The 24,634-nt window shown below is 43.5% G+C and overlaps 2 protein-coding genes, 1 long non-coding RNA gene and 1 other non-coding gene across 8 annotated transcripts; 2 read left to right on the top strand and 2 right to left on the bottom strand.

Moving 5' to 3' along the window:
• Window positions 242-5,091, top strand: LOC8079215 (2-hydroxy-6-oxononadienedioate/2-hydroxy-6-oxononatrienedioate hydrolase). Of its 2 annotated transcripts, XM_021454060.1 has the most exons (5): window positions 467-1,725; window positions 3,480-3,572; window positions 3,771-3,838; window positions 3,943-4,084; window positions 4,594-5,091. In XM_021454060.1, exons 1-5 carry the CDS (start codon window positions 1,036-1,038, stop codon window positions 4,597-4,599), a joined length of 999 nt encoding a protein of 332 aa, XP_021309735.1. In that variant the 5' UTR covers window positions 467-1,035; the 3' UTR covers window positions 4,600-5,091. The 2 variants fall into 2 exon arrangements, with proteins under 2 accessions (XP_021309736.1, XP_021309735.1); XM_021454061.1 differs by lacking the exon at window positions 4,594-5,091 and having other exon boundaries at window positions 242-1,725; window positions 3,943-4,090.
• LOC110433004 lies at window positions 5,971-10,244 on the top strand. 4 transcript variants are annotated; one of them, XR_002450360.1, is made up of 5 exons: window positions 5,971-7,403; window positions 7,630-7,709; window positions 7,839-8,003; window positions 8,202-9,898; window positions 9,974-10,244. It is a non-coding gene; the product is annotated as an uncharacterized LOC110433004 (long non-coding RNA). The 4 variants fall into 4 exon arrangements; XR_002450358.1 differs by having other exon boundaries at window positions 7,807-8,003; XR_002450359.1 differs by having other exon boundaries at window positions 7,794-8,003.
• TRNAM-CAU lies at window positions 10,296-10,383 on the bottom strand. Its single transcript is given in 2 exon segments — window positions 10,296-10,331; window positions 10,346-10,383. It is a non-coding gene; the product is annotated as a tRNA-Met (tRNA).
• On the bottom strand, window positions 11,640-15,699 carry LOC8061559 (UDP-glycosyltransferase 85A2). Its single transcript, XM_002460997.2, has 2 exons — window positions 14,648-15,699; window positions 11,640-12,774 (listed from the first exon to the last, which is right to left on the bottom strand). The coding sequence occupies exons 1-2, from the start codon at window positions 15,168-15,170 to the stop codon at window positions 11,828-11,830; spliced, it is 1,470 nt and encodes a 489-aa protein (XP_002461042.1). The 5' UTR covers window positions 15,171-15,699; the 3' UTR covers window positions 11,640-11,827.

The raw sequence follows: 24,634 nt of genomic DNA, 5'->3' as shown, positions 1-24,634 counted from the left end.
GTTTCTTGGAAACCGGTGGAGCCCGAACGAATTTGTTTTGGTGTGAGTGGTTTTCGTTGGTTCAGGTTGGAAGCTAGGCGTCGTTTGATGGGGATTCTCTTGCGTTTATGTGACGAGATGTGCTGGCCGAGCAGCACACAAGGCACGGCAGTTATGTTACTTTTTTTTTTAGAAAAAGCAGTATATGATGATACTTGACACGGCCCATGCAGGAGCAGGAAGGAGGTTGGGTTGAGGTGCATGCCGGGCCTCAGCCCGCCCGAGTAGGAGTAGCGGACGGGACGGCGTTTCTCGAACGACCGGCCTGCCACTCCACTGCCAGGCCCAGGCAGGTGCCAAACCACAAGTCACAGCCGGGTCATGACGTGCTCGTGACAGTGAGAGCGTGTCGGCGGTGGGAGTCGCCAGGGCCATGTCCCATGTGGGGTTGGAATTGGTGGATGATATGGATCTCTTCCGTGGCTCGCACTCAGAGCCGGTTTCGTTTCGTTTCGTTTCCTCCATCGTCCAGGAGCTTCCTTGTCCGAACGGATTCCGGAGCACCCACGACTAGGCTCTTCCTGCGTCCCGGCAACATTCGAAACCTGAGGCCGGCGCTAAACGATCAGATTAGAGAACTCGACGGCATGGCGAAAACCCAAAACGCCATCCTAGGCCTCTCCGGCTCTCCCTGTCCAGTGTATGGGTCCGCCCAACGTGCCGACGTTGCAAACATCGCAGTTGGCAGCGATGTTTTGTTTTTTGTTTGTTTTTTTTTAAAAAAAAAAGAAGAAGAAGGAGAAGTTCCATTTGGTGCCAGTAGTACATGCAAATGCAATGCCACTTCACCGCGCAGCGACCGAGTGACACTCTCCCCTGGTCCTAGCATTTTGTTACGAGCATCATCATCATCTGAAAACAACCCCAACTCCGGCTAATAACTACGCACGCACGGCCGACGCCACCGCCAAGATTAGCAGAACAGAACCCGCAGGATTAACCAGGCCACCCCCGCGCTCCAGGCTCCCCCCTCTCCGCGCGATCGCCATCGCAGCAATGCCTCCCCCTCCGCCGGCGGCCGCCCGCAGCAGGGGGCGGTGCAGCGCGCTCAGCTTCGCGGCGGCGCGGGACCGCTGCTTCAGCCACCGGTTCCGCAGGGCGGGGCTGCGCCCGCTCGCCGTGCCGCTCCCAGCGCCAGGCCCGGACCCCGACCCAGACCCGGCCACCACGGTCCACATGTGGGTGCCCGCGGGCCCGCCGCCGCGGAACCCGCTGCTTCTCCTGCACGGCTTCGGCGCCTCCGCCACGTGGCAGTGGGCGCCCTACCTCCGCGCGCTGATCGCCGCCGGGTTCGACCCCATCGTGCCCGACCTCGTCTTCTTCGGCAACTCCTGCACGCGCCTCCCCGACCGCTCCGACGCCTTCCAGGCCTCCGCCATCAAGGCCGCCATGGACGCCATCGGGGTCCCCAGGTTCGGCCTCGTCGGCGTCAGCTACGGCGGCTTCGTCGGCCACCGGATGGCCGCCATGTTCCCGGAGGCCGTCGACCGGGTCGCCTTGGTCTGCGCGGGGGTCTGCCTCGAGGAGAAGGACCTGGCCGAGGGACTCTTCCCCGTGGCTGGGGTCGGGGAGGCCGCCGACCTGCTCGTGCCGCGCCGACCGGAGGAGGTGCGCCGCCTCGTCCGCCTCACCTTCGTGCGCCCGCCGCTCATCATGCCCTCCTGCTTCCTCTGGGACTACATCAGGGTTGGTTATTACTTACTACTCGCTTTCAGTCTTCAGTGTTCGGAATTCTGTCAAATTTGGTTTGAATTTCCACCGTGTATACTCTGATGGATTCGTTACATTACACGGCTATAGAACATCTGGTCGGAGTGGGATTATAAAATCACATTAGGGCTTGTTTGGACGTAGTCGGATTCACATCAATTCACATGTGTTGGGGTGGATTGGAGTGTAACTTAAACTAAATTCCACCTCAATCCAACTCAACACATGTGGATTGAGTTAAATACGACAACATCCAAACAAGACCTTAGGGGGGAATATTTAGGCACCTCTAGATGAGACAATGTTTGTGTTCTGTGTACTGCACTGCCGTGGGATGCTAACCGTGTCTCTCCCGTGCACCGTGCCGTGCACATGCAAAGAGGGCAGTTGTGCTGCACCATTTGAATGTCTGGGACTGAAACTACTATGGCTTCGGCCATCTTAACCGTCTGGTTTGAGTCTACCAGTAGTCAGTTGACGCTAAGCAGAGTAGTTAACAATTCACTAGCTATCTTGTTGTAACCATTCTTCACCTGAATGAGAATTCTTCTAGTGGACGCTAGACACTAGCGTTGGATCGTTATCAGTGGTTAACACGTAGATTTGGTGGAGCCGACAAAGCCTCACAAAACTTACACGTGTCGATAGCTTGGGAGCATATCATCGTTTTGCCTTTGTCCTTGTTAGCATATTTGCATTATTGCATACAAGTATGTTATTCGCTTCTGTGGAAGGCAGAGCCGCAGAGGCATGGCAGCATCACCACCAGCCATTTGCACGTGCAAGGCCCGTGGTGGGCTGTGAGCCTGTGAGTGGTGACACCCAATGTAGTAAACTTCCCGTGAGAATATCACCTGCTATCCCCATGTAAACTGAATAACCACTAATGTATAATTGTAGTTGTGATGTTCTTTGAGCTTTCCCTAAGTACCATGGCAGAAATTTACTTGAAGTTGATGTGCCTATTTCGTTGAAGTGCAGCGAGCCTTGTTCACAAATCCTTCTTCAAATCAAGCTTAAATTGCTTTTATCAGATGACTTGTTAGGGATTTCGAACTCTCTATCTGAACTTTAAATTCTTTTGCAAGTGAATGTTTTTTTTCCTGAACACGCAAGTTCATTTCCATGATGTGCCTCATCATTCTTTATTACAAAGCTACTTCTTTCCCTCCTAAAAGCTCTACAAAGCTACTTCCCACTTTGCCTTTTTCTTTTGACAAGGGCTCACTTTCCTTTTGATCAGGTACTTTCATGACTAGAAGGGTAACTAAAACCATTCTTCTGGTAGTGGCTCGGTGGTTATCTGGCTGCTGACATTGAGAGCATTTTTTTTTTGATCTGAGTGCATTTCATAACCTTATGAATCTTTTTTTTAACGCAAAGCTTACACATCTATAAGATGTACACTACTGACATCGATGTAGCCAACGACTAGTGAGACTAATTCCAAGTATATGGAATTATGGATACATCTCTATCTTAGGTAACATCATCGATGTGAACCAATTTTTTGTTCTTTTGGTGATAGAAGCCTAAGACTAGCAATGTTCCAAAGATGCAAATGGATGAAAAGTTAAAATTAAACCGTTTGAAAAGCTTGTCTTTGGAATGCTTCATTATTAATACTTCGTTGCTGTGAAAAATCATCTAGAGCTACAAGAGGTCTACAGACATCAGTTTGATTTGCTGATGACCGTTCTGACAAGTGTGGCCTTGTTTTACTGCATCAGGTGATGGGCTCTGATCATATCCAGGAGAAGACTGAGCTGCTATATGCTTTGATTAATGGGAGACAACTCTGTACTCTTCCAAAATTGACCCAGGTACATAAATCCTAGTGACTAATGCTGATGGCCAGCATGTTTATATACATTGTTAAATTTGAGAGAACTTGCCACCTACTACTTGTGAAAGTATATTCTTGAATTTTTTTTTTATCCACTCGATGACTATGACACCAAAAAAAGAACAATGATCTGCAGTCTCTTTTACTGATACCATCTCAATTCGATCTGATGCAGCCGACGCTTATAATCTGGGGGGAGCAAGATCGGGTGTTCCCAATGGAGCTGGCTCACAGATTGAACAGGTTCGCTGATGCTACCTCTAAAACTCTCTTAGTCAAGATGAAGTTTACTTTACCATGATCTCCATGAAAATTGTTACGAAATTGCTGATCACTAAATACGACAGGCATCTAGAGGGGAATTCTCGATTAGTTGTCATAAAAAATGCTGGGCATGCAGTCAATATTGAGAAGCCCAAGGAAGTGTGCCGGAACATCATAGAGTTTTTCAAGGAGCCGGTTGCTGGAGCTGCAAACGTGGACGACAAGGTCTGAACCTCTTCATCTCTAACTAATAGACTGAGCACTGTCAATCTGCAGAGTTGCAGGAGTAATTTATGATTTTTTTTACTTGCTCAATCCCTCGATTGCTCAGCAGATGATGTACTAGCCCTTCTTTAAAACGCACTTGCACGCAAACGAACATAGATCATGCAGACTGATTAAAAAAAAATAGATCATGCAGACACGCATGCAACCATGATGCTAGTTGCTAGTTGTTGCCGGCGGCAAATCTTGGGTTTGGTTCGTAACCAAATTTTGTCATGTCAAAGATTTGGCAAGCCAAAAATTTGGTTAGTATTTTCATAAAAAAAAGGTTAGTATTTGGTTTGCTACCAAAACTTGTCAACCTCTCATATCTGGCTTGCCAAATCTATAGCAATATTTTTACTTAACTTTTAGCTTGTCAAATCTTTGGTAGGCATCAGGCACGTGCTGTGGTTCACCTAACTTTTGCCAACCTCTCACATTTGGCTGTGACGTGGTTCATCTCGCAGGTGTAGCTCCCACCAATGGCGGACAGGTCTTCGCTAGGCATCAGCAGACAGCAGACCCAACCACGGCAGATACGTGTACATCTCTCCGCCATTGTCTGATGCAGTAGAGTCATTGGAGTAGCGAGAGCTTTTTACCTGTATGACATTATGAAAGATCGACCAAACTAGGAAGCCACTAAAAAGTTGTTTCGCACCGTTATACCCAACTTCATCTTCGGCTATACCCGTGTGCCATTCCGTCCATTTTGAAGTCTAACGGCAGTTAAGTGGCCTGGCAATAGACTTGAATGCCCCTGGGCTACTTGGTCTCGACAACAAAAATTTTTTGTCCCCAGTGCCACTGACTGCCAATTTTGGATACCGCTATGAACGAGCCAATCAAAATACCGTGTGCCACTAACGGCCTATTTTGGATACTACCATGGTAAATGCAGGATATGGTGTATGGTTAAAATACAGTGTGTCAAATTTTCGTGTATATTTAATGCTCCATAAATACGTCTAAAGATTCGATTTGATGGAAAATTTGAAAAATTTTGTAAATTTTTTTGAACTAAATAAGACCTTAATCTGGGTGCCCTAAAAGTTAGGTGAGCCTCTGCGGTTTCCAAAATTTTTTTGGAAAATTGACACTGTAGTATTTTTGCTTGTATTTGACAAATATTGTCCAATCATAGGCTAACTAGGCTCAAAAGATTCGTCTTGTCAATTCCGACCAAACTGTGTAATTATTTTTTATTTTCGTCTATATTTAATATTCTATGTATATGTCTAAAAATTTGATGTGATGAAGAATCTGAAAAATTTTACAAAATTTGTTGGGAACTAAACAAAGCCCTGATCTCTGGCACTGAAATTGGCAAGACATCCCGTCCGATGCATGGGAAAGCAGCGGCACGCCGGCACCTGCTGTCTAATCATGAATTTTTTTGTTTGTTTTTTTCGTATTGCTACGCCAAACCAGCAAAACAAAAGGTCACAGATCTGATGTTACCTAAACTAAAAAAGTTTTAGCTGTTAAACTGTATGATTAGTTTTTATTTTCATCTATATTTAATGCTTCATGCATGTGCCGCAAGATTCGATGTGACAGAGAATCTTGATTTTTTTTTTGGTTTTCAGGGTGAACTAAACAAGACCATAAAATAAAAAAATGAATAATGCACGAAAAAAAGAAAGAGAAAAAATAAAAAATAAAAATAAAAATCATTAGCATAATGAAAAATCACACGAAACAAAAAAAGAATAAAATTAAAAAATCAAGATTAGAAATAAAATGTTAAAACGGAAAGAAAAGAAAAGAAAAAAATAAATAAAAGAAACATAAAATGGAAATTAATATAATAATAATAATCATTTAAAACAAAAAATAAATGTAAATAAAAATAAAAATATAAACGAAGAGGAAAATAAAGAAATGAGAACAATAACAAAAATGGAAAACAAAAGAAAGCCGATCCCGCGACATGAAACACGAAAAGAAAAAAAATAGATACAAAAAAGAAAAGAAAAGAAAAGTTAAATAAAGAAAGGATAAGAAAAAAAAAAGAAAAGTAACGTACTCACCTGAATGTCGTCGACTCCCTCGCCTCGGAGGAACAGCGCCCGCGGAAAGCAGCACGAGCACGGCCTCCGCGTGGGGGTTATGGACTCAGGGGTAAGAAGGACATTTTTCTACATGGGACCCACGTGTCTGATCTTTTGAACGTCACAAAACAAACGGAACTGAGACGGAATGACACACGGGTATAGTCGAAGATGAAGTTGGTCACAGCGGTGCGAAACAACTTTTTAGTGGCCTGCTGGTTTGGTCAATCTTTCATAATGACATACAGGTAAAAAGCTTTGGATCCATAAAGCACGATGTAACGGGAAACAGAGCAGACCAGAGTGGCTCAAATCCGAGTGAAATCCCTGTGTTGTTGCCGTTCTCGCATGGGTGTCTCTTGCATCACCTCATGACCATGGCATGACTATGGCAAATCGTTGAGTAACGTGTCGCAGAAACTCTGGATTATTGATGCATGGAAGCATACGGCCGTCCTGTAGTCTAAAATCTAGTAACCACAACGCATCCTCCCTCGCGTACAGGAGTAGTCTTTTTTCATGGGCCGACGCAGTTCATTGTCCGTTGGCCCGACAATATTATATCTCTACAACTAAAAAGAGGCAAATGGTATCGTCATACCCTACTGATCGGCCTGCCTCCCCGCTGCCCCCTTTCTCTCGCCCATCTCGCCCAGCTACGACCAACCGCCGCAGCTCCCTTCTTCTGCGGTTCCACGCAGCCCCCCAGCAGCTCCCCCAGCACGTCCTTCCATCGCAGGTCCCCACCACCCGCTCGCCACTGGACGCACTTCACCATCGGCGTCAACGTCCGCCTGCTCGACTAGCTCTGCTATCACCGGCGCGGTCCTTCGTTCCGGTGTCGGTGGTCGCGCTGCGGTCGAGCCAGTCGTCCCAGTGTCTGCCACGGGCCAATCCTGTGTCGTGGGCAGGAGCGCCGCCGCGAGGTGCGCGATAGGGGTAAGATGGGAGGCCGCGAGGTGGAGGACAGTCGGGGTGAGGTGCGGCGCCACCGCCACCGCTTCTGCTGGATTTCGCCACGAGTGGCTCTGCGGCTGCTCACCAGCGATGAATCTCGTCGGTTCTGGGGTGTGGAGTAGGAGCACTGCCTCTTCGAGAAAAACCCGACCCCTCCTGCTGCCGCGTGCAGCAGCGAAGGACCTGCTTGAGGAGTTCGAGGAGGAGGCAATTGAAGGCGAGAGCATCCAGAGCCTCATCTTCATGGACCTTTCTCTCCTAACGAGGTATGCCATCTCTTCTTTCTTCCTGATGTGTGAAACTGAATCTTCTTCTCTCCAAATTGGCTCACTGCTCTCCTTGGGTGTTAATTCCTTGGGTGTTAGTTGTCTCACGTAGATTCAGATCAGGTTGCAATGATTAAGTTAATTGTTTAATCTGTCTATTGGAATAGCTAGCAGCAGAAGATTCAGATCGGGTTGCAATGATTAAGTCAATTGTTTAATTTATCAGCTGGAATAGCTAGCACGAGGAGGAGGCTATAGCAGGCCACAACACTGATTTAGGATGACACCGTGCTGTCCACTAAGCAGGTTGGTTTCACAATATATTTTTTTTGGAATCCTGTATGCTACTGAGAATGTGCAGATTTATTAAAAGGCTTTTGATGGACTTAGACTGCTCATGTAGCTACCACCAATCTAAATGGGTCATCCTGGCAGATTGTCCTTTGTGTCCCTCTTCTTGCACACAAATCAAATCTTAGCCTTTTATCAAATGATATGAATAAGAAGATGCACAACACACTAAGTGGAAGCAAAATCGCAGTCAAGTTCTTGCTTAACCAGCAAGATGCAGAAACAGTTGATCTGGAGGCGAAGAACATGGTACTTAAGTTGCCACATTTCTTTTGCATCTAATTGAGTACTCTGCCACACTTCTTTCAGACATCGAGCTTTATATATATATATATATATATATATATATATATATATATATATATATATATATATATATATATATATATATATATATATATATATATATATATATATATATATATCAATTATCTTATTTTTTGACAGTATGGAGAGACTCAACATATGGCAGTGAAGAACAGTTCTTGCAGATCAACAAATCTACTCCTTGATCATGGTGCACACGTAGAAACCAAAGCCAATGTATGATCTACCTGTTTTGGGTTCTACCTAGGTTCTGAAATAGAAGTATAGAACCTTTGTGAGCCTTTAGTTTGTACTGGTAATTGGCTCACATGCTAGAGTAACAACTAAACTTCAACAGCTTTAAAGTTTCTTCCTTGACTATAGAATATGTTTCCAATGTGTTCATGCATGCTTGTGCAACAGTGCTTTGTATCAGATTTGGACAACTCACTCGTATTGTCGGGTATAAGCAGTTTATTGGAAAGTTCCTTTTATTTGTGCTATGTATTCTATGCTGATGTAATGTGCATAACATTTGAAACTGTAAATCCAAATAAATTGCTATGTAGACCTGCTTCATGTGTTGGTTGTTAGATGTTATTTACCACACACACAGATGTGTTCGAGTTATTGTAGGAATCATCCTCTTTTCATTACCAATTTATGATGTGAGAGAATTGTTCCTACGGAATCAAGAATAGAAGGTATTATCTTTTCTAGGTCACTGAGATGTGAATAAAATTGTGCATCGACTCACTTTTAATATTAGTTTTCCATGTATTAGCAGTCCCTATTATATGTGAGGTAGTAGTTCAAATTTTATGTTCAGTGAGAACTTGAGCAGGTGAAAATCATGTGTGAAGGATTGTGAATTAATTTTTGTATGTTCTTACTGATTTGTAGGTAGGAGACTGGCTTTGCTTGTGTTTGCTTGGTCCAAAATAACCCCTTATTCAGAAATTCAGTCATGCCCAATAGGTAGCTCCACAAAGATCTGTGAATGTGATACTCTGTTTTGTTCTTTCTACATATGGGTTGGGCATATGTTGTGTTCTGTATAGAAATATTCACCATTTGTTTTTTGGTGCCTTGATCAGGCATGGTGAGTTAGCGCTTGGGGCAATCTAATAGAAGTTCCATTTACTTTACTATTCACTTTGGTCAAACATTAGTAATCTGAACTATCACTCACGCACTTATCTTTGAAGCTTCATTGCCCCTGGTAAACTTTGACATGAAGTGAAAATCACGTAAGCAATGATTCAGCTTTTGTTTGGTTTAGGCCTTTAGTGGATAGTTTTTTGGGTTCATTGCAAAGTGCAATTTCCTGGCAATATGTAGGGAATATGGTTTTGGCTCCTGGCAACTTTGCTTCGTATGAGTCTAATCCGTATAAACTTAACAAACTGACCTTTGGTATTTGTGGCATTTTATTCAGTACTGCTACCTTAGAGTTGGTTATGTCAGGTTAGCTCGTCATTTAGTAAATAAGTATGCCCTGCCACTAGGAGGTTGTAGTACCACTAGCCTGAGGACTATATCACTGCATGTACGTTGCATGCCTGCTTCCCTGCGTTGCTATTAGTCTCTTCATCTAAGGTTGGCAACTTTTTTTATGATTGAATTTTGGCCTTTTGCTGTTAGCACAACCTATGATCTTTTTAATGTTAGCACAATATCCATCCTCACTATTCACTGTGTGTTTGTTGATTCAATCCCGTTTTGAGTTCTCCCAGTAATCTGTTCTAATAAAATTTTGAGAGCAGCTAATGGTGTGAAGTAATATGATCTTGTCGAACGGAAAGGGCCAGTTGCTGAAAAGGGCTCCAACTTTGCAGGTAACTTATCACTTTTGCACGCTTTTAGTGTCCATCGCCATTTCTTGTAACTGAATGTAATTGCTATCTTCGCAGCTCTGAAGGTTCATTTTGACTGCATATACCGCAGCATCAACACAGTGTCAAGCTGCGAGTCCAAACTCCAAGCAAGGCCAGGAGTATCACCCACGTGACATGGCAAACCATACCTGATCTTTGTGTTAGTTTTGCTACTCATGCTCTAATTATTCATCTTTTATGAAGATTCATGTAGCAGTGATATTGCGAACATCGTTTTGGAAATGTTATTTTTAAGATAACGATATAACACACGTTTATATTTATATTATCATGTTATATTATTTTCCCCGTTGCAACGCACGGGCATTTGCCTAGTACAAAAAAAAAGAAAAAAATTTGGGGTGAGAGAGGCTCGAACTCTCGACCTCAGGATCACTCACGTTTAGCTATGAGACCTACGCGCTAGCCAACTGCGCCACCACCCCTTTTGTGATAAAGCCCTCTGATTTATATTATATAAATTTTATTAGCACAGCAGGTTTGAGATATGATCATCCACTTAACCCCGTTTTATGTGTGCATGCCACAATGTTTATTCGAGTCGTTTGTTGAATCTTATGGCAGGATGGTAAGAAGGAGCCTCACTCCTAGGGAAGGCCTACAGAAAATATGATTTGTAGAGTGGTTGGTCATTAGTGATGGATCTAGCAACCATTAGGGCCTTGTTTAGTTCCAAAAAATTTTGCAAAATAGGAATAGTCGCACTTTCGTTTTTATTTGACAAATATTGTCCGATCATGGACTAACTAGGCTCAAAAGATTCGTCTCGCAAATTACAGGTAAACTATGTAATTAGTTATTTTTTTATCTATATTTAGTGTTCCATGCATGTGGCGTAAGATTCGATATGATGAAGAATCTAAAAAATTTTGTAAAATATTTTGCGAACTAAACAAAGCCTAGAGCGAGCAAGGGGATGTTTGGATGCCGGCCTTGATTGGCCACACCTCACGACAGCGCCACAAGTATGGTAGAGAAATTAGTCGCCACAACATGTGGCAAGAATAAAAAAAGAGATTGCTTGTGGCTGCCTAGGAGTATGTAGTCATCAACGAAATGTAGCCAACAATGTTGTGGTGGCCATGCACTTGTGGCTTGGCAGATAGGGGTGAGGAACTAAACACCCCCTAAATTCTTCTTGCTCGTTGTCACACGTCTCATCTATTTTTTTTCTTGTCCACACACCTCAGCGGCTCATTCTTCTCGTTCTATGGGGCTTAAGTTGCCAACAACTTGTTAAGCAGGTTGGGAAAAATCTTTATGACGTTGTTCCTGAAGATGATATGATAATTGATGAATCTTTGGAATCACTATTTGCAACCGTCAATTTTGCTCTTATTGATTTTGTCTTAAGTTGAATCATCTTAAGTCCTATTCAATTACAAGCGGATTATTAATCAAAATTATGTATATAATTATTATAATCGAGATTATATATTTTATTAATTTTGGTGTTTGGATCCATAGATTATTATGGTCAATTATTATATTCGTTAAAGTAAGAAATGAGTATAATTCCAAAAGGCAGGTCTCACCTGATTATAGGATTATTATAATATGAAGTTTTGATTATAATCATCCACCCACCCTGCAATCCAGCGTGTTTGGATCACAAATAGATTATTCATTTTAGTTATTATAATCAATGGTTATAACCAAATCTATAGAGAAGAGTATCATCTATACTAAATATAATAACAAATAATTCCATTTTGTATAAAAGTAGTCAAAATCACAATGATTTTCTAACCATAAATTTTGATACATTTTGTAAAAACTTAGTCAAACCATAATGAATTTTCTTTTAGACGACGGAGGAATATTGTATTGTTTTACATCAATTTATCACACGGACGGACCTGAATAAATTTAGCACTTGGCTCGCGCGATCTCTTGGATGAACCTGTCGAGGTTGACGCGCGACGACCCGCCCGGCGCGACGGCCGCCCTGGCCTTCTCCTTCCACTCGGCGGCCCTCCGCCTGGCCGCGGCGCCCCTTCCCTGGGCGTCCATCAGCTCCCTGACGGCGGCCTCCACCTCGCGACGCCCCGCCTCGCGCGGCATCTCCAGTCCCACCCCCCACTCGTCGCACGCGTACCGGCAGTTGGTCACCTGCTCCGAGAAGAAGGGCCAGCACAGCAGCGGCACCCCGGCGCGGAGGCTCTCCAGCGTGGAGTTCCACCCGCAGTGGCTGAGGAACCCGCCCGTGGCGCGGTGCTCCAGCACGGCCTCCTGGTCGCACCACCCCACCGTGAGCCCGCGCCCGGCCACCGCCTCCGCGAACCCCTCCGGGAGCGCCCACCCGCCGGCGTCGCGCACCGTGTCCGGCCGGACCACCCACAGGAACGGGCATCCCGCGGCGGCCAGCCCCCACGCGAACTCGTCCATCTGCTCGCCCGTCACCACCGTGATGCTCCCGAAGTTCACGTACACCACGGAGCCCTCCTCGCCGCCGGCGTGTCCGTCCAGCCACGCCGCGCACCGGTCGTCGTCCCTCCACAGGCTCGAGGTTAGAGAGGGCAGGTACGACGGCGGGGAGACCTCCGGGCCGAGCGGGCCGACGGTGAAGGTGTTGGGGAGGCGGGCCCGGATGGCGTCGAGGGCACGGCGCTCCAGGTCGTCGAAGGTGTTGAGGAGGATGCCGTCGGCGGCCGGGGAGTCGAGCTCGCACTGCTTGATGTTGATGGTCAGCATGGTGTCATCGGGGTCCGTGGTGCGGATGAACGTCGGGAGGTCGCGGAGGCGGGCGCTCGGCAGCATGCCGGCGATCCAGTCCACCGGGGTGTCCAGGTACCCGTTGGTGAAGCACGTCTCATCTGCGTGTATATATGTGCGAGTTATTAACAATACAGAAATGGATAATATATATCTGCTTATTTGTACCACAATATATTAAGCCTCTACCTTAGTTCTTAAGGCCTTGTTTGGATCTTATTGAATTCACCTCAATCTACATATTTTGAGGCTAAAATTCCACTCTAATCTATTCCAACACATATGAATTGACGTAGATCCAACTACATCGAATAAAGCCTTATATAAAAAATTAAAACTAAAATTAAAGAGTCTTCAACATGCATAGCAATCACTGTCATTACACAAAATATTAAGCCAAAAATGCCCTCAAAATATTTCATCTATGAAAAGAAGCTAGTACCTACTTCATTAAAGTATTAAGGAGTACTTCCATCCGGCGCTACTAGTTACTAGTAGAGTCAAGCACCTTACTAATCCTTTAAATAAGAGCTCAAAATGAACTCTTTAAACGCTGGTGTGCACCGTTCATTATTCAATATTCATAATTAGTGGAAAAAGATAGATGAGGATCTTCATCCCTCCGGACTATCATATGATGCTTTTATAATAAAAGGCTCCCTTTGGAATGTAGGAATTTTACAGAACTCACTTTATTTTTTGCATAAAAAACATAGGAACGGGAAAAAAAATCACGCATTCCAAAGGGAGGCCAAAATGAGAACTACAAGCTAATAAAAGATTATTAAATGGATTTCCAAAGCTGATTATAGAATCTGGATTTTGAATAGCAATCTGGATTCTAGATTTTTTTTTAGAAAAAAAGAGAGTCATGTTTGGGTCTCTATAATCTAGATGTAGATTAGATTATAGATGGTTGAAGGTGTTTGACACTCATCTATAACTCTTACTCCCTCCATTCCCAATTATAAAATATTCCAAGAATCTTGCAGGGTGAAAGTATCTCAAGTTTGGCAAAAAAAAACATGTATTACTGCTATGGGAATATTCAACGCTGTAACTACGTTAATTGTCTAACTAAATTCTAGCCATATAATTGGTTACTAAATAATGTGGTGCATAAGATGCACGTGGTGTTGTGCATTTAGAAATACATATAGTGTAGGCGTTAAAATAAATAGGTCCTATAAATTTCAAAAACAAAAAAAAACGTAGAGCGGCCATTCACATCTTATAGTAGGAGTACAATGTAACCAACGCCCATCTGCAATCAGTCTGATCTGACCTTGTCTGGTCAACCATCTCTCACTGGGCCGTTCCAATGGGACACCGTGACTTGCTCGGCCGGACCAATGTTTTATTTTAAATTCCCTCTTATATTGTTCTATGTGGAAGATAGTGTTAGGTTTGAGACGAAGGGTTGGACTTGATGATGGCAATGGCCAATGGCATACATTATTCATACTATATATACTTAGATAGATTATGAATGAAAGTGGACTATTACGTATGATGGTGCGCATTGGTCCACCATAGTTTTCTTTTAAAAGATCGTTTGGAAGTTGGTGCTCTCCAGCTTTTATTTTATTCGAAACTGAAAGTCCATTTTGGTTTTTGGACATACATGACGCGTTAGCTTTTGATGCTGCTGGAGTAAATCTCATCTTTCAAGTCATAAAGTGTTTAATCCTTGTAAGTAAAAATCAAGTGCACACGAAGAAGAACTTCTTTTTTTCAACGAATAGAGAAGAACACAATTGTTACGTAGCAAGTATACTTCACGTACATGAAAAACACACATAACTTAGTCATGGTTCCACAAGCTAGATCAATCAATCATCATAAACTGAATTAGAAGTTGATGGTCATGATCCAGAAGAATGTAATCTACTATTTAGTATCGAATTAAAAGTTGATGGTCGTCAGAACTGCAGATTTGACGAGATGCACGTACAATATATATAATCTGATTACCTTTGAAAGGCACGTAGCCCCTCTTGACGAGCTGATCAAAGTTGAGGTAGGCCAAGAAGCCGCAGCCGCTGGGCGTGAAGAAGAGGTACGCCGGCAGGCCCATCTCCTTGGCGACGTGCACCACGTAACCCATGGCGCCGTCGGCGACGACGCAGCTGACAGGCGGGACCCCATCCGTGCGGTTCAACCGCTCGACGAGCCCTCTGACGGCGGCGGGGCCCGTCCGGCGCGTGGCCTCGCAGAGCGCCCAGATGTCCTGCGTGGCGTCGAGGTCGGAGGGCGGCAGGCCGTCCGGGATGGTCTCGAACCGGAAGCCCTCGTCGCCGGCGTCGAAGGCCCCCGCGCCCCGCGCGCGGAGGAGGCGCCCGTGGTTGTACTCCGTGTGGACCAAGGTGACGTGGAAGCCGCGCGCGTGCAGCGCCTTGGCTAGCTTCAGGAACGGGTTCACGTGGCCCTGCGCCGGGTAGGGGATGAGCACGACGTGCGGCGGCTTATTGGTTGGCTGGGCCTCCGACGACGCCATGCTGCGGCTACGCTGCGCTTCTCCTCCGGCTGTGTGGTTTAGACCTGTATTTTGGGAGGATGAGACTGGGAGTGGGAAGAAGAAGATGTCAGTTGGTCAAGAAAGCTCCTTGTTGCTGTCTTAATTAATCCTAGAACAAAGGGAGATTATATATAGTATGCTATGCTCTGGCGTGGATGGAGGGTAGACCATGGATTGAGCACGTCAACTAGCTCCATAAAATAAGCTCAAATCCGCATTCCCATGAGTGTGTGATAACTTGATAAGAAAGGGGAGCAAATCAAAGCTGAAGGCGTTGTGCCTGCACTGTTCATCCTAGCTTGCCGTAGTGGTGGTTGGTGGCGACCCGCGGGTGGCGGCCATGGCGCTTGGGTAGAAGCGGTTAATGAAGACCGGTGCGAAGGCACCTGCCCACACTTGCCGGCGACCATGACTGCTTCGGCGGCGATAGCCAGCTGAAGGCATCTTTCTACGGTCGTTGTTGTGGCGAGGAGACAACGGTAGCCCCCGGGTTTCTTTCATCGACAATGGTTCCACAGTGTTTCCTGTGTTGTTGTGTCTCTTTTATGAGGATGGTTGTTTTTCGTTTTTCTTAAAAGGTTTTGTTATACTTTGCTTTCTACTCTATTAATAATTTGTGCAAAGCCAAAATTTCTAGCACTACAAAATTTTCGTCCAGCGTCTAATCACCTGTATATAGTGTCGGTGTCCTTTTTCTTTTCATTTTGGTTCTGGAGCGGCGGAGATAGATGGGAGATAATAATGAGATCTGATATTTGTGGAGCGCCGCGCTTCCAAGAGTTCCCGGATATATAAGGTTGGAAAAGAAAAGATAAGATAAAAGAAAAATAATAAGGAAAGAAATAAAGGTATGTTTTTTCAACCAACTCATCAGTTTTCTGGCTAGATTGTTGTTCAGCTCTGTTTGGTTTTTGGGCCTGCTTATTTCTCCATGTTTCTCCGGTCACGTGGTGTTTTTTTCTTATATAAATAAACTGCAAAAACAAAATAAAAATAAAATAGACACTTATAAACTATTTATTTTTCTCTAAAAATAAAACATGATGGATCGTTGCTCGTGGTTTTTGCTGAAACCTCTGTAATCTGGGTGATTGCGCTTTTGGTTGTCATTTGGCTGGGGGTGAAGGTTGCGAGAGACCCTCAGTTGGTCTCTGAACTTTTTTAGTTGGTTTGTCATGGTTGATTGTGGTACTTCGTTCAGGCATTTTGATCCCTGAGTGATCGAAGACGAAATGGCTGACGCCTCTTAGTCTTTTTTTACTCTTTTTTACTCTTAGTTAAAATACAAAGTAATTTTGTCTAAATACTTCTATGCTTTGCAACGAAAGAAAAAAAAACAACAATGATTGTATTTTAACTGGGTGCAGTCTTAATATGACATTCTCGTATTATTGGCAACATTAACTTGTATTATGGTTATAGATTTGAAATTGTATGAAAGGATAAAACATAAATATACATGCACCATTTACATTGTCGTGACATATGAACGTGTGATAGTTTTTTCTCTCATTTCAAGGTACGGATAAGTTTGCTAGTTTTGTTTTTTTTTAAAGCAAAGCAATACAAAGAATTTTGTAGAAGCTGAAGTTTGGGACAGCTCCGCTCTATGTTTTTCAGCTTCGCTCTACATTTTTTAGCCAAATGGTTTCAGCTCTATGCACTCAGTTCGAGAAAAAAGAATGGAGTTGTGAGAGCACTACTCCACAAACTCCAGTTTTTTTTTGAAGCTGCTCCATGGTGGAGTTTATAGAGCAGAGTTTATGGAGCAGTCCCAAACACCCTCTAAAATTGCACAGAATACTGAAAAGCAAACCAACCGCTCCGGTGCATGCGCGATCGGTTCATGACTCATGAGGTCTGTTGATTTGTATCCGTAGTTAATCGTCAATATATGCGTGTTGTACTGAACTTTGCTTCTTCTGATTAATTAGGGGGTGTTTAGTTTCCTATAAAATCCAAAATGCAAAATGTCACCTACTTTGAAGTGATGAAATGCAAAATGCCAAAATTTTCAGGGTCATATTTATTTCATCCAAAATACAGAATTTATTGTCTTCATGAGAGCCTTTTGAGACTCTTTTTAGGTTTTTTGTTCTCATTAGGTCAAAATCCAAAATGGAGAATAACCACCTTTTTACTAAAAAAATTACATAGTGTTTAGTTTCATTTTACAAAATAATGAACCAAAACCCAAAAATTTTTGAAAAAAAAGGGAACTAAACACCCGCTTAATTAATGAAACATGTGCCAAGGCCGGAGGTCGCATTCGCGAAGAAAATCATGTTTCCTTTTCACTAGTGTTTCGGCTTGCACTATACTCCCTCCATCCAACTTGTTTTGTCTTGTATCTGAATAATATATATAGGGTGCGTGTCTTCGTACAGATTGGAAATGTTCTGTACGAAATGTTCTGCTACAGTGAGATGACACCTGAACAAGATGACCGTTATTAACAAACGAATACCAATGGGAGGATAAAGGTATCGCACTTCCTGATTTTTTTTTTTTTTTTTTGCATCACGTTTATTCATTGATAGTAAGTATGTTTCTTCATACCTTGCCAAGAATGAATTCTAACTTCAGTCCCGTGCCAATTTCAGCATGGCTGGTGTAACAACAGGAAATGTTCCCTAGTAGTAAGTACTGTATTTAGCAAATGCAATTCATGAGGTTACCAAACCAAATTGAGTCACGGTCCTACCTTCTTTGGCCGATGAAATAAGCTTGTGCAGCGGCCATTTTCCCCCCTTTTCCGGACATATTAATATGGCCGTTCTGGAGAAGTAAGTTCAGTGCCTGCTGGTCCCATATGCATAGAAACAGACTCAGGTGCAAAAACTGAAGTTTTGCGACAATTGTTTCATCGATTTTCAGTTTTCTCCGTCTCATCACGACAATTGTTGCACCAGCTGCAAATGGCTGCAGCATGATTAAAATAATTGATCTTTGATCCAGTGTCTACGTTACTTTGCATATTAGATTGTACTGGAAGACTATCACTTTTGGCTGGGATGTATATATTCTGGAAAATTATCACCTGCGTCCCATCTGTTAGCACTGAATTGAGTGAAGGAAACTGACCACCTGTTAGTGTTCAATGACCACAGACCACTAGTTCCGTTCCTTTTGCACAAACCTGACTACTCCCCTCTGCTATCATTTTACGGAGCATGGTCATTTTTCAAATTTGATGTTATGTAACCAGGAATCCAGCATTTACTCTTGCGCTCCAAAGTCTTCTTTTTACATGAATGCATCATCAAGATAATGGAGTTGCAACTAAGTCACCGCAAAAAAACAATTTGTTTAGCTTTGGTTGGGTGTGCCAGGCTTGGGCAGTAGTGCAACGCCCAAGCGACACTTGAGAGCCCACAGTAGCGATGCTACTGTTACGGGCCCTCCCCCACAAAAAATAATTTTCATCATACCAAAGTGGACACATGGCCCACAAGAGTATGAGACTTAAAATTTTTGGGGGAACTAAACAAGGCCACAGCCAAAAAGGCTGAGGATGATATGCGTCGCTGCTGAGCACCCTCGCCTCTTTTTGTAGAACGCCTCGTGCCTCTCCGTGGCTCAGCAGGCGATGTGGGACTAACAGCTGCACCGCACCGCCCCTGCTACTGCTATCCTATCCTCTCCGCCGTGCGCACGGTGCGCGGCGCGCGAAAGCGTTGCTTGTTTTGGCCCAATTCTGTTTCCCGGCCCAGGTTGCTAGCCTCATGGGCTAGCATGTTGCACTTGGTTTTCTTCAGGATTCAAATCAAACGAAGGTCGCCGCATGAGTAAATGCTGGCGGGATCATGTGGGCTAGCGGGATGGGATCGTCTGGGGGGTCCGCCCAGCGGGCTAGCGGTGTGGCCCGCGCCACTTGCAAGGGCCCATAAACTTGTAGCAGGACTCGCACCTTGTCTCTTGTGCTGTTGTAGCTCGTGAGTCGTGAGGCCGGTCGCTTTCTCGCTTGATCTGCTGTGGATTCTGGAACGTGGAGCTGCTGGCACTGGCACTCCAGAGCGGGGGCTGCTCTGTGGTGACTGGTGGGTAGGTGACGAAACGGGGATCCGGACCACACCAGCGGCAGCGGGCTCCTAGCATATTCCCATTCCACGCCACACCAATGGAGAGGGGGAGGAGCAGCAGAGCAGAGCAGAGCAGGCAGAGAGATGCATCTCCCCCGGCCCCGTCTTCACTTCAACACAGACAGCGCAGAGGCGCATCTGCCCAAAGTCGTGCTCGTGCTGCGCATGATCAGCGGCTCAGCTCATGCTCGGTCTTCAAATCAAATCAAGTGTGTCTACTCTGGGGAAACGACGAACGGCTTTCCAGGCAGCCTCCTTCAGATTGCTGCACTTGCATTGTCATCTGCAGGTAGTAGCAACACTAGAGCGTAACGACGCCGTAAACCCGCGGCAGTTTAATTACCGGCAAGTTACCGCGTGCCGTGGTGCTGGCAACGGCGCACTGGCGGAGGCTTCAACAAAGACCTCGTTTACTTTCATTTTTTTTAAAAGAAATCAACCAGTGGCGGAGCTCGTCAATTTTGACGTCTAGGGCCACTAATAAAGCACACACACCGTTTACGTTGAATCAAGATATCAGTTGTACCAAGTCTAATACCGATAGATAACAAAAATAGCTTATTAATACATAGTTCGAGATAAAAATCTTAATTTCAAACTTAAATCCATAACATGAAAGTGGATAAAAATCTTAATTTCAAACTTAAATCCACTCGCGCTCGGCCATCTAGGGTGCGTTTGGTTGGAGAGCGTGGAAGAGGGATGGAATAACTATTATTGTGTTTGGTTGGAATGATAGAATTATGTCTTTGCTAATAACTGTAAAGAAGGACGTGTTTAGCTAGAAAACAACAACAAAGCCAACCACGATGCCCTGGAGTACACTATGAGCTGGGATTGAAAACGTGAGGGAACCAGGAAGGAGTAACACACTACAAAGCGGGCACAAGCAAGAGATGAGAGAGGATGATCGAGGCAGTCTATGGTGATGAATATAATCCAAAAAATTAAAAATGAGTATTAAGAAATTTTGGTCCACAAGTAGGGCCAAGGCCCTAGTGGCCCTAGGTGGAGATCCGCCCCTGAAATCAACATTGTAGCACTTTCACGTAACAAATATTGTTCACTCATAGATTAATTAGGCTCAAAAAATTCATCTTATAAATTATAGATAAACTGTATAATTAGTTATTTTTTATTTATATTTAATATTTTATACATATGTCGAAAGATTTGATGTGACAGATAATATTGTTCGTTTTGCAAAACAGACTAGGAAGTAAACACGGCCAAAGCAAAACGAAATTTAAGCGTGATTCCGCTCGCGGAGCTGCGGCGAGGGGAAGCCGTACGTGTCGGCAGAAAACGTATGGTCGCGTGGCGCTCGGCATCGTATATCCTACCTGATTTGTGATGGACAGGATCAGGATGTATATTCACACGGATTTGTTTGTTGGTCTTTCATCATCTCTTGCTGTTTCGAGCGAGGCACGCGATCATGCATCCCATCTTCTTGACGTTTGACGTCACACGTAGATTACATCTTGTTGCATATTGCTAAGCTTGACCGTGCAAGCTAGTTGAACCTGGTCGCTCTCGTGTCAATGTGATGGACCAGACAAACAAGACAACCGGGGTGCGCGTGTGTATGGATTTCTGGATATATAGGAAGATACAACGAAGCTAAGGTTTTGGATTTCTTAAGCATATCATCTAAAGTGTCTGATACTAATCTAGTAGACTAGATAATAAGCAGGATTAGGTGAGGAGGAAGATGACACTAAAGTCTGCTGTGTCACTAGGTATGTTTTTGCCGTGCCGTGGTAGCAAGCAAACTTCGTTCAGCTTGGCAGCATTGCAATTCTTGTATATATTCCTTTAGACATCGGCTCTTCTTGGACATCAGTTCGAAGGCCACACCAGCGCCAATTAAGTAGCATTACAATCTAAGGGTAAGTGTGTACATTAGCTGACGACCTGTAAAGCTTACTTCCTTGCAAATCTAATCCTTTTTTTAGCAGACGCTCGCAAACGTGTACCGAGGTCATCCTTATGAACAGAAGGCAACTAATTCCTTATGTTTTTTTTACAGTATAAACAAATTCCTTATGTTGTGGTTTTTTTTCGCGGCCGGGTTATACCTGTTTTTCATTAAGAGAGTAAGAGAAAGGTACACAAACTGAGCACGAAAGGGTGAAGGCGAGTAGCCCAATCACACAGTCTCAGAATGTTGATCACACAACATGCACATATCATCGTCTTGAAGGCGGGGGCGTTTGCAGCGGTGCGCAGTCCAAAGTTTCTGATGCAGGGCTAACCAGAAGAACATCTTCACCCTTGGCGTGGCCTTCGTGCGCCATATCTCGACGGCACCAATTAGCTTCGTAGAACCAGCGAAGAAATCACTATAAGCCGAGGAGACAGAGTAGACTCTATCCTTATGGTTCATGCATAAAGTAACTATGGACACGTCAACTACTAAAATAACGAATTAATAGCACCACTAATTTGTGGAACAAATAATTTGGAAAAAAAATATGATCACATGCATCACATGGATAATGGATAGGTATATATATGACTTAAATTTGAATGAAATGATTCTAAACAAGTTTATTTTTTATAAATCTAATTAAATTTATAAATAATGACACTACGGACATATATATATGTTTAGTATAATCTCACTCCCTTGTGACAAAAATACCTCAAATTTGGTACATCCTCACCATGTACGGCATGCTTGGTAGAGTCGTAAAACTCGTGAGGATCGGAACGTTAGGCCTTGTTTAGTTCCATTTTTTTAAATCAATACTATAGCACTTTCGTTTGTATTTGACAAATATTGTCTAATTATGGGTTAACCAGGCTCAAAAGATTCGTCTCATCAATTCCGACCAAATTATGCAATTAGTTTTTATTTTTGTCTATATTTAATACTCCATGCATGCGTCTAAAGATTCGATGTGACGGAGAATCTGAAAAATGTTGCAATTTTTTTTTGAACTAAACAAGGCCTTACTGACCTTGAATCACGCACCTATATTGTCACTGTTACTCCCATCAAGGTCCACCACGCTGGCACCAATCTCTACAATAAATAGTACAATATCTTTTTTCTCGGAAATATTTAAGTCATATATTTCTTAGATTGACAAAAAAAAAATTCAGAGCTAAGAGAGCGCAGGAAATGGAAATCATTTCTGGTCCCGGTCGTAACACATGGGCTCATCATCTTCACGGAATCACGGTTCATGTGCCTTGGCCTTGTGTTACGGTCTTGCCAGATTCTTCTCCGAGGCATTTTCACCGGAGTTTCCACCGAGCATCTCCGTAACTGACATGCATGCATGGCGCTCCCTGGTCAGGAAATGACAGTGAAGTCTATTGGTCCCGTGCCACGTGGAGAATCCTCATGCAGTCGGGGGAGAAAGCACGCAGGTATTTATTAGTTGGAGTTGTTAAAATTAAACATGTACTTTAACATTTTCATTTTATTTAGCAATTTGTATTTAATCATGGATTAATTAGATTTAAAAAAAATTCACCTCGCAAATTACTTTTAATTATGTTTCTAATTTTATAAATAATCTATATAAACATTTGATATAAGGAACGGCTGGCGGGAAGGGAAGCCACACGAGGAGGCACAGAGTTGCGCTGGGCCCAGGATCCCACGGTTCTACCGGCCCCCGTGCCGTGCGCCCCACCAACCAAAGCGCAAGGCCCACCCAACTCGTGGTCGTGATGTGAGCACGGCCGCGGCTGACTCATCGGCTGGTCTCCCTCGCAGCTCGGTGGCTGGTGGAGCCCGACAAAAGTGGCTGGGTCCACACGTCAGCTCGTGCTTGCACGCACGACTGGAGCCGCTGGCAGGGTCCCAAGCTCTGTGAGCCGAGCCGGGTTCTGACTTCAGAGCCATTTCGCCGTGCCCTGGCGTGGTCCATCCTCACGTGGGCTTTTCACGTGGACGTGGGGCAGCTGACGCGAGAGCAAGCGGAAAGCATTTCTCTCTAGTCTCTACCAACCACGACCCAAAAACCTAAATAGGTGTTTGGTTAGCTCTTAATTTATACCCTCGCAACGTGATTCCATTTCATTACTGTTTATATTTACACTTGCTAACCAAACAGCACCGTGAGTTACACACACTTCGTTTTGGCCATGAATATCTTGACTGTTTGTAGATTCAAAATGCAAGATTTGATGTCGTGTATATAACTTGCTAATTCTTTTAGAACGTACTCTGTATAACTCTTTTCTATTTGATGTAATTTTTCTTTTTATATACTGGATCTAGTCAAACTTTCATAACAAATACATACCATGTCGATTTTCTAATTTGCATAATTTTTTATCATTAAACGTAGCTAATCTGTTGTGCCAACAGTCAAGCTTGTTACTCATATCGTCGTGAGATATAAGGCATCCTAGTTTATTTTAAGTCAAACGATCTTAAACAAACCAAACGTATAAAAATAATAATATATATTAACATCTACCGTATCAAAGAGCTGAGTTATAAACATATATTTCATAATATATATCTAATAATGCTCATTTGATATGATAGCTATCATTGTTTTTCTATAAATTTGGTCAAATTTAATATAGTACTATAGTTTGACTTAGCACAACTTAACATCACTTATATTTCATGACGTAGGGAGTAAGAGATTTTATATATGCTCCGTCCCGGAATATAATATCGTAGCTTCAAAATTTATTTCCAATTATATGTATTCTATATTGCTCAACATCTCCATGCATATGATCTGCCTTTTAAAATCCATTTTTGCATGTATCCTTACATGTTTTTAAAAAGCACCATCTTGCCTAAACTAGCTCATGTAATCGGTATACTCAAATCCAATAGCATGCACGCTTGCCTTTTTAAATTATGTCTTACTATAAGAAGGGCAAGTTAGTCAAGCCAAACTCCTTGTCCTAATATTACTTGATACCTTGTAAGTATTTCGGGAGAAAGGGAGTAAGTATTTAGATTGTGATAAAAAAGCATTGTTAGGCTATAATTTAGAAAGAACTTTTATCGCACTAATTTAGGACAACTTTTTTGAACAATGTACTCTTTTAGAACACAATTTAGCTTTGATCCAAAGCATATAGAGCAAAAACAGACTACCTCACTGATTAAATAAAAAAGAACGTGGAACCGGCCCTAGTCCGGAGAGCCTTGCACTAGCTTTTGTGGTGAACTAGTACACTAGATTTTTTACAACTTTTTATATAACTTGTTGAAAAGAAATAATGTATTGATAAATAGGCTAGTACGTCCTATAAACTAGTGATAGAACTTTTTGTCCTGGTTTTTTTTATGCGGATGGAGCCAGAGAAGAAGAAGAAGAAGAAGAAGAAGAAGAAGAAGAAGAAGAAGAAGAAGATGATGATGATGATGATGAT

This window comes from Sorghum bicolor, chromosome 2 (assembly GCF_000003195.3).
Source record: "Sorghum bicolor cultivar BTx623 chromosome 2, Sorghum_bicolor_NCBIv3, whole genome shotgun sequence".
Classification (NCBI taxonomy): domain Eukaryota; kingdom Viridiplantae; phylum Streptophyta; class Magnoliopsida; order Poales; family Poaceae; genus Sorghum; species Sorghum bicolor.
Note: the sequence above shows the minus strand (reverse complement) of the source record. Positions and strands in the feature narration are given on the sequence as shown.

Excerpts from the sequence above, each read along its gene's own strand:
- LOC8079215 (XM_021454060.1), top strand. The coding sequence starts at position 1,036 with ATGCCTCCCCCTCCGCCGGCGGCCGCCCGCAGCAGGGGGCGGTGCAGC. Across the intron at positions 3,573-3,770 it reads CTCTTCCAAAATTGACCCAG|CCGACGCTTATAATCTGGGG; the intron begins GTACATAAATCC and ends GATCTGATGCAG. Across the intron at positions 3,839-3,942 it reads CTGGCTCACAGATTGAACAG|GCATCTAGAGGGGAATTCTC; the intron begins GTTCGCTGATGC and ends TAAATACGACAG.
- LOC8061559 (XM_002460997.2), bottom strand. The coding sequence starts at position 15,170 with ATGGCGTCGTCGGAGGCCCAGCCAACCAATAAGCCGCCGCACGTCGTG. Across the intron at positions 12,775-14,647 it reads GGGCTACGTGCCTTTCAAAG|ATGAGACGTGCTTCACCAAC; the intron begins GTAATCAGATTA and ends ATATACACGCAG.